General features: G+C 40.7%; 1 protein-coding gene across 3 annotated transcripts in view; it reads left to right on the top strand.

Annotated features, from left to right (window-relative positions):
- Positions 1 to 2,301: 2,301 nt before the first annotated feature.
- The window catches only part of ATG4C (autophagy related 4C cysteine peptidase), a 31,655-nt gene continuing 24,341 nt past the window's right edge, over positions 2,302 to 9,615 (top strand). Inside the window, exons 1-3 of one of the 3 annotated variants that reach the window (XM_066625944.1) lie at positions 2,302 to 2,350; positions 7,593 to 7,724; positions 8,966 to 9,049. In XM_066625944.1, coding sequence (XP_066482041.1) covers positions 7,649 to 7,724; positions 8,966 to 9,049 — 160 coding nt within the window. In that variant the 5' untranslated portion in view covers positions 2,302 to 2,350; positions 7,593 to 7,648. The other 2 variants (XM_066625945.1, XM_066625946.1) reach the window with 2 other exon arrangements.

The raw sequence follows: 9,615 nt of genomic DNA, 5'->3' as shown, positions 1-9,615 counted from the left end.
TTCAGATATTGTTAAAATCTTCGCCATATGCCATAACAAGAGAACATTATAAACCATACCGAAACACTAGGAATCTTCAATCTAATAAAATAATAGGAACATTTCCATTAGTGTTCTGCTATACTGGCACAGTTCTGAGTGAAGTTATCTAGTATGTACATGTCAGTTAAAGTCATATCAGTTTTGCTTTCTGTAACTTCTTTCTTTCCTAAAATTACGAGCACAACAGGCTTTCCACTGGGAGAAGAAGATCTACATAATTAGCCAAATAGGACTTTACATTAAGAGAGCCATCTGCTGGCAACTAGTTATATTTGCTAAATGCAGCGGAGGGCCAAACTACTGTCATTGAAGGCCTATGTACAACTACTTCAGTCAGTGCATGATGACTACAGGAAGATCGTGGCCTTGTAGACACTTGAGTACTCTGTGTTAAACTGGTTGTGTGCATCTGCCTTCATGCAAAGCACCATAATTTAGACCAGGGGTGCTCACACTTTTTTGGCTCGAGAGCTACTTTGAAACCCAGCAAGGCCCGGAGATCTACCAGAGTTTTTTTTACAATGTTCGCGCCATCATAACATATAACATTTATGTGTACAATGTATGTTGGTGTACCTTGAGCCCCACTGAGTATAACAGGACTTACTCCTGAGTAGACATGCCTAGGATTAGGCTGTGAGGCTGCAATCCTAGCCACACTTACCTGGGAGTAAGCCCCATTGAGTACAATGGGCCTTACTCCTGGCGTTTCCTCCCAGAGGCACCTGAAGGGGGGGGTCAGCACTCCGCAATCTACTCATTTTGCCTCGCGATCTACTGGTAGATCGCGATCCACCTATTGAGCACCCCTGATTTAGACCATATTCCCTACTGTGACTGTCATCCCAATCTTAACCAACATTGCAATGCCAGTGCAAGAATGATGCAGCTCTTAGGTAAGGGAACAAATGTTGAAGAGGCTTGAAGAGGTTTCTGACTGCCCCCCCCCCCAAATGCATCATGCAGCCCATTGGCACAGCTGCATGATGCTGGAAAGGTGGTTAGGATTGGGCTGTAAGGCTCTAATCTTATCCACACCTTTCTGGGAGTAAGCCCCATTGAACACAATGGGATTTCTTCTGAGTAGACATGCCTAGACTTGTACAGTAATTTTAAGATCATATTGAATATGAAACAATATGTAACAATGGCATACAATGTACCGTACTTCCCCTGTTTTAACCTCCCTCCTTTTTTATCCCCCTTGTGTCAATATCTAGATTGTAAGCCCCTCAGGGCAGAAACCTATCCTGGCACTCTGCATAAAACACCATGTACATTGATGGTATAATAAATAACATAAAAATAATAATAATAATGTGGATTAGCAGTCATGTGCTAAAAGTCAGATTGGCATGATAGGCAATCATGATTGACAATTGACAGGCAGATTTCTCCCTCCTCTGTGATTAGTATTTTTAGGGGTGTCCTCTGGTCTTCCAGGAAAGATACGTGCTTCAGGGCCCAAACCTATCCAGCTTTCCAACACTAATGCAGTCTCAAGTTAAGGGAGCAAATGTTCCCTTACCTTGAGGAGGCCTCTGTGACTGTCCCCACCCATGCAATACATGGCTGTATCAGTACTGGAAAATTGGATAGGATTGGGCACTCAATCCTATGCATATATATGTGGGAATAAATCCATCAGCCACCTAAACCCAGGAGCAGTGCTCATTTGTCTTATAGTGCACAGTTAGGCTAGAACTGGGAGGTTCTTAAAAACCATGAAAAATGAGGTCATATTAACTTTCAACTACTGTACAGCAGTGTGTCTCAAAACTATGGGTTGGGCCCACTAGGTGGGTTGCGAGCCAATTTCAGGTGGGTCCCCATTCATTCCAATATTTTATTTTTAATATATTAGACTTGATGCTGTCACAATATGTGACTGCATTTGGGAAAATGTTACAGATCAGTACTTTTAACAGGCTGCTATGTATATTCTTCTAACAATGATAGTTAATGGGACTTACTCCTGGGTAAGTGTGGGTAGGATTGCAGCCTAGGATTGTGAAAAATGTTCCTGCTTGATGATGTCACTCCCGGTCATGACATCATTTCTGATGGTCCTGACAGATTCTCATTCTAAAAAGTGGGTCCCGGTGCTAAATGTGTGAGAACCACTATTCTGCATCCAACCCAGACAACTTCACCAGATAGCATAGACTACATCACCCAGAATGCAATTCCTTGCAGCAACTGGGGCGGGGCGAACTTTGAAGTCATAGGCGCAAGTCATTCGGGGATTTGTAGTCGCCGGACCCGTTAGGGCGAATGAAGCGGCCGCAATTTTGGATTCTCCGCTCGTGTAAGCAAACTGGGGTTCCCTCCCCTCTCTCTGTCCCGGAAGCGGTGTCAGTCAGTGGACGATCTGTAACGATGCCTACAGACGCTTACGGTAGCCGGCGTGGGCCAAAAGAATGGGTGGTGGAAGGAAAAGAAAGAGTTTAAAGGGGAAGGGGGAGTCTTCCCCCCCAGTGTGGTGCCAGCCTGGTGCTCCTTCCTGGTGGGGAGGGCTCATGACTTCCTTAGGGAGGGAGCCCTTAGGGAGGGCCATGCCTTTCTCTGGGGATGTAGGGGGTGTCTTGGTTTGTGGGGACCCAGTTGGTGCATAAGGATTCCAGGATGTTGGGGTGTCCATGAGACCCTCCTATGTGTGTGTGATGGGGGGTGGATGATCTGCTGGGCGGGTAGGCTGTTCTCCTGAAATCCACTGGTTTGGGTGAAGGAAGGAGGGGTGGATGGTGTAGGGGATCTGAAAAAAGGGACACCCTTTTCTTCCAGGTGGCGTTCGACAGTGATGGGTACAAGCTTTGTAAGTGTGAAAGATACCCTACCACGGCAGTGGTTCCCAAACTGTGAGTTGTGGCTGTCCGCGGGGAGCTATGGAAACCAACCAGGAGAGCCACAGAATCCTGGCAGAAAAACCCGCCACCCTATACACTATATAGGACTGTAGGCTCAATGGGGAGCCACAGCCAGTGGCCCAGTAGGTCAGGGGAGCCACCGGTCGAAAATGTTTGGGAACCACTGTGCTGTGGCCTTGGGCAGTGTGACCAGATGTCATAACCACAGGACCAGGCACCCCAAAATGTAGGACATCCAAGTAAAATGTAGGATGTGACAATCTAAAAGCTAAAAACACTATCGTATATGGTTAATTTAAACATTACTTTTTATTATATGTAAAATTTAGATTAGTAATTTAGTAATTAGTAAAATTTAGTAATATATTACTTATTATATGTAAAATTGTACTACATATAATTTATTAATTACACGAAGGCTATGCGGTGCCTGCAGGGAAGAGGAGGACACAAGTTCTTTTCCAGGACATGAGGCTAAAAAAGAAGTCATGTCCTGGAAAAAGAGGACTGTCTGGTCACCCTGGCATTGGGTCTAGTAGTAACTGGCTCACCTAAATTGTCTTGGAGTTTGGAGGGAGGTGAAGCCTGGGGTGTGTCTGAATGGATTTTATTCACAGAAACATCCTGTCAAACAGCCAGAAGGAGGCCACTATTATTATTCCATCCGGAAGCTGATAGGACACAAATTACAGTTTTCTGTCTTGCATCCAGCAATGCTGAGATCAAAACAAAGCTTTTCAGTTCAGCTATGTCAATCCATTATGTTTGGTTACTTAAGGATACTTAGTGGTTTCTTTAGCTTTCTAAAAGAAACCATGTGATTGTGTGTTAATTCCTTTAAGAATGAAACAGGCAGTCTCTTCTCTCTTAAACTGTTGATGCTAACAAGTCTATTTTTTTTTATTTCATGAACTCTCATTTTCAGAGCATTTAAGACTTGTAGGGCCTGAGAATATCTTTCTGTCTCTTAATTCATCAAGCTGCAATAAATAAATGCGTCCCCTTTTCCAGACCAGTTACTACTATCAAAAGATGATACCCCTATAAACCCCTCTTTCTCCTATATTATGTATATGGATGTAAGATCCACCAAATCTACAGCCACTTATTCCTATAGGTTTTTAACCTGTGGCTTTCCCATCTGTAGTGTGATCAGCCAGTGTCTCGGTTCTTAACTCATATTCTCCTCTAAGGAAATTCCTGACCTCAAATTTGCTTTTTAAGCTTTGGGACCCACCTAAAAAAAATAGTTTCAGTTTACCAGCCACTCAGGCCCCTGCAGCTATAATGGTAATTGAGCAGCAGTGCTCCACCCCCCAAGAAGCAGGTTGTTTAACCCATGATACACTTAGCCTAATCTGCCTTGTCGGTTTCATGGCTAACCAAAAATTGGATCATGACCCATTGAGGGGTTCCAGACCTACATTTTGGTAACTGCTGGTATAATTTTATACCACACAGATATTATGTTTACACAGATACTGCATATGGTTTACACAGAAGCAGTAGCTTGACCCAGTTATTTAATTACTTAATAAATTGGACCAAGTGCTCAAAATGTTCCCCACTGGTACTATACACTGTTGACATGGTTTACAAGGGATCTGTGGACATCCACCAACATATGTGCTGAGATGCTTCTGCACATCTCTTCAGTTGCTCCCATTAGGTGTTTGAGTGTTGCAGGTTTTCTATAAGTATGTTTGAAAGCGCATTAAAATATGTGTATGTTTTTGAGACACCCTGTATATGCTTGTAAATCAAAAGAAAAGAATTCAAAAATGTAAATACTGGTCCAGTGAGCTTCCAGGACCTATGGAATGTTTAGGGCTGTTCAGCTTGGTGTTGGTTGGTCCTTAAAGGGGGGAGAGATATTAACTTGTTCAGTCCTTCAGCAGTTTTAAGTAAGTATCCTGGGGATGGGATTAGAGTTGTAGGGAGTGATATATATGTGTGTGCTGTGAGATTAAAACTTGCTCACAGCACTATTTCAGGAGGAAAGAGGACCCCACCCTTGGCTATATAGCAATAAAATGCAGATTCTAGACTGGAAACCAGTCCCAAACCTGACTCACTAGCACTGTATAGTGTAGCAAGGAATAAATATGTCCTTTCTCTTCTCTTCATCCCCCTCTTCATTATGCTCCTGTTCCAGGGTGTCTGGAGCCTTGAACAGGTGAGCACCCCTTTTGGAGCTGTGGATATACTGCAACATTTTGTTCCAGGTCCTGCTTCTTTATAGTATATTTCTATATGTACTGTGGACAGTTACTTTAACTGGTCAGAGTCTGGTAAATGAATTAAATTGTCCAGTTATACATTAAATAAAAACTTGACTTAGAAGGAGGGTGGCATGCTACTCCTACTACTAAACTCATTTGGCAGTGTGTTATCTGTAAAAAGAGTGTGCTTTCTTTGGTATTGTTATCACAGCCTCACAGACCAAAGGAGCCAGTCACATTTGGTAACAGCCATGGTATTTATGTTCTGACATTTCTCATTGCTCTGATTGGGAATTGGATCTAGCATGTGGAATTATGTAGTTAAAAGGATAATTTATGTGTGAAGAAAGTCTCTGTATTAGGGAACTGGAGAGCAGAGCAGGAAAGACATGGAGAATTACATTGTGGCTGGGTTCTGTCCTTGGAAGTAAGCTCCACTGAATTCAGTGGAGCTTACTTCTGAGTAAGCGTATAGGATTGCACCCTGATTAATTATAGCTTTATGGGCTATCTTCTTCCAAGTCAAATATGTTTTATCTTTTTTAATGTTGGTTGTCTTTTAATACAGATCGCACTGTTTAGGTGCAAGAGGAGCCTATATTTTGTTAAGACTGTGCATCAAAACTTTGTGTTCTGGATTCACACATAGCTAAATTCTGATTTTAAAAATTTTTGAACCAGTAACTTTTGTCATATTATGTACAATTATCCGTATATTGCATACATTTACAAACAGTCGTCACTAAATTTGCAACTTCTCCCGTGTCAAGCAAGCTGCCTGATGGTTTTGTTTCACTGGAAGAATGTAGGGCCAGCTGTAGGTTTGTAGTCCCCAGAAAAATGTCTTCTGGTGAGCATGGGTCTGTGTGGGTTACCCTCTTGTCTGTCTCCTGAGGTTGGGAAGAAGGATTTATCTTGAGAGTAGCAAATCCTTCTTTGTTTTTGCTTGGTGTGCAAGAAATAGGACAGTTATGAGCACATATATTGGAGGATCAGAAACATTACTGTGAACTAACCCAATGCAGAGGGTTACCAGATACAGAGTGCCTTTGTAGAGAAGAGGGAATTTGGGCAGGTGTAGCTTTTTAAGCCCTTCCATATTGAGCTGCACCTGCTAAAATTTGCTCTTCTCTACAATGGTTAAAAGTATAGGCATGCTGTCCCACTTTGTATCTGGTAACCCTACCAATGCAGCCAATGCAGTCCTAGCTGATCCTCACCAGTGTGGGAGCTGAATAGCTCTAATGTTGTTTTCCCATATAATCTCATTCTACTATTTAAACTAAATATGGAAAGTTTTCTGCAATGAAGCTTCTAAAGTCATTTGGATTGAGAGGATGTCACTCCTTCGAAACCAGCAACTCAAAGGCTTCTTTTGTCCTGGAAAATAGCCAGGGAAAGTTTCAGAGCTTCTGACTTGCAGGCCAGTTGTAGCTATAAAAGAGCATCCTTGGCAGATCTTGAAAGGGCAAAAATGGAAAGCCGTCCTATGGAAGCTGAGCTTTTACCTTCACCCAGAGGTGCAGTGGGCATTACATCTGATTTTTACCTATGCACAGTATCAATTGCCCTTCTTTCTGAAGATGTGTCCATATAACTGTGTGACTGTTAAAGAGGACACAGATACTCTGTTCTCTTGCTGTACAACATTGTTTGCGTAATAGATAGTGGTTCGGTTTATATTTCTGTGGTTCGGCAAGATTAAAAAGGCGACTATGTGAAGACATTCATGTGTGTTTGCTGAGCTTTTTTTTTTGAATGGCAAAATATTAATGGAAGTAGAAAGGATGGCTTAACACTCAAGTTCTTCGTATGTTAAAGATGAAGTGATGTAATGCATTCAGTCAGAATGATATGGGAAGTGTGGCATTTTCTAGTGACTCCTTAAAGTAGCTTTCTACAGCAAGTAACTGCTGCAGTAACTAATGTGTAACCAGACTTAGTTTGGGGAATGATTTTATTTTTCTCCTTAAGCTTATTTTCTTTTTGTCTGCATTCCAGATTTCTCCACTTAACACATTTTGGATTGGGATAGAACCCAATGCTCTTAAGTAGAGCATTAATATTTATGAGCCTGGAGTCCTGCTTCTGAATAGACATAATATAAAACTGTGTCCCTTTTACAGCAATTCAAATATTTTCCTCCGAATTCCAATTAGCATTTAGGTATTCTCGGATGTACAACGATGCCATCTATGTATGCAAGATAGTTTACTGCAGAATAGAGAGCAGTTGGAGGACATTATGTTTTATTTAGCTTTGCATGGTAATTTAACTGTTGTATATTTGGAATCAAATGTTTTTAATTACTAATTCATAGAACTTACAATTGCCTCGCTCTTTGGAAGTGACAGATTCTGAGCTTTTATTGCTTTTCCTGGTGACAATAGGTTTAACTACGCAATAACGCAAATGTACCTAGTTATGCCCCGAGTCTTCATGGATATGTTTCCTTTTGCAGTTGCAGAAAGTAGTGGTCTTTCAAGACGGTGATGGCTTGTCCTCTTGAATTGGAATATGGAGGCCACAGGGACAGATGAAGTAGAGAAAATAAAATCAAAGTTTATGTCTGCATGGCACAATATGAAATACAGTAAGTGAAACACAGTAAGGGTGTTGTTTAAGAAATTAGGGAGAGAAAGCTACTTAGCATTTGAAAACTATTTTCATGAACTGTTGAAACTGGTTTTCCAACAAGCTGCTATTAACCATTGTAAGTCCTGGTACAGATGTAATACTAAGTTATAGTTAATGCTAGGAGGGGAAGGAGACAGAATTTGCATAAGAGAGGGAAGGAGATAGTGTGTAAAGCCATTTGGGGGATCCGTTAGAGTTAGACCCAGTGCAAGCACAATACTTAACCATGGTTAGTGCTAAGGTTGTTACCTTAACCTTGCTTAAGGTACCAACTGTATAGTCAAACCGTAGTTAAGCTTGCTGATCTAAGCTTTGCCCTAAGAGAGCATCTAGCAGGAGATGCCTGTGAGATCTACATTTTGCATTTTACTGCTATGACCGTGATTATGAGGCTGGTTTTTTAATGTCTGTTTCAGCTGATTTTTTTTTGTCCTTTTAGGGCAGTGGTTCTAAAACTTTTCCACCCTTCAGTGTGGAGCTCGGAAACCCAGAAGTGTTGGCAGTGATGTCAAGTGACATTCAATACTTCCGGGTTGTCAATATTTCACTTTTTTAAATGTAAAAAGCCCATTTCCAAAGTTTGTTCTTGCTGACAAGCATTCCTTTATCAGCAAGAACACTGCACAATTTGGCCCGGAGTTGACTGAAGACCGCTGAACAGAGCTAAGATTCTGTTACTATGACAAAAGAAAATAGGTATCAAACTCAACTCAAGTGTTACAGGGTGTTTAGAAACACAACAGCATTTATAGCAAAATAACTAAGGTAAAGATTTGATATCTTTTACTAGGCTTTTAGCAGTATTCTAAAAATGCCTATGAAATTTTCTTCTGTATTCATTTCCTAGCGTTCTTAACTTTTCAGGACTCTTTATCATTGCTGTTCTTGTTGTCTGTGCCTAGAAAGGAAAAATACAAAGTTCAATGTTTCAATTTTTTTAAAGTGTGTTGAAATTGCATGATATCTTCATTCTGTAGATGACATCAAAAAAATATTTTCAACAGTTTTAGCATAAAATCTTTGAAAACCAACCTGTGTGGTTTAGAACTGTGGAGCATCCTTCTATCAAAAATGCCACTTCCCAATTTTCTTTTCTGTTCTTTTTTTGTAATTTACTAACTTTATTAATGCCCACCTGAAGATTTTTCAAAAATCAATCAATTCATCAATTATTTTTGTTTTCCTTTTTCTTTTTAGGTTGGGTATTAAAAACAAAAACTTACTTTAGCAGAAATTCTCCTGTCTTTTTGCTGGGAAAATGTTACCATTTCAAGACTGATGGTAGGTGGTATGTATTATAAGTATGCAATTAGTTCTAAGTGAAGACTGCTAGTGCTTTTTGGATGCATTTACAATAGTGCACCATCGGTTTTCCATCCCTACATGGGTGGGCTTCAGTCTTTTCTGGCACACAAACACCAGCACAATCTGGTGAATGGGAGAACCGTACATGCTTACATCATGTAGCTAAAAACCCTAGTGAGTGAAGTGGGGATTCCTGGGTAGTAATGAGAGTTGCATACAAACCCTCCATTCTTCATAAAATCTTTTGTAGACCCCCCATTACCTACTCAGGCTCTCTACTTATTTATTATTTTACTTATTGTATTTCTACCCCGCCTTTCTCCCTGAAAGGACCCAAGGTAGCTTACAACAGTGTAGGGAAAGACTAAAATCACCATCAAAAACACAAATTACATTAAAAACCCGTCACAATTAAGAACATCATAAAAACAGCAATAAAATATTAGTTCATTAAAAAGAGCCACAGCAATCTTATAAAAGCCCCAAGCCTGTAAAAACCAGATCTTAAAAAGATGTTTAAAAGGCTGAAAACTCAGAAGCCT

Source organism: Tiliqua scincoides, chromosome 4 (assembly GCF_035046505.1).
Source record: "Tiliqua scincoides isolate rTilSci1 chromosome 4, rTilSci1.hap2, whole genome shotgun sequence".
NCBI lineage: Eukaryota > Metazoa > Chordata > Lepidosauria > Squamata > Scincidae > Tiliqua > Tiliqua scincoides.
This window is presented reverse-complemented; position numbering and strand designations above follow the sequence as displayed.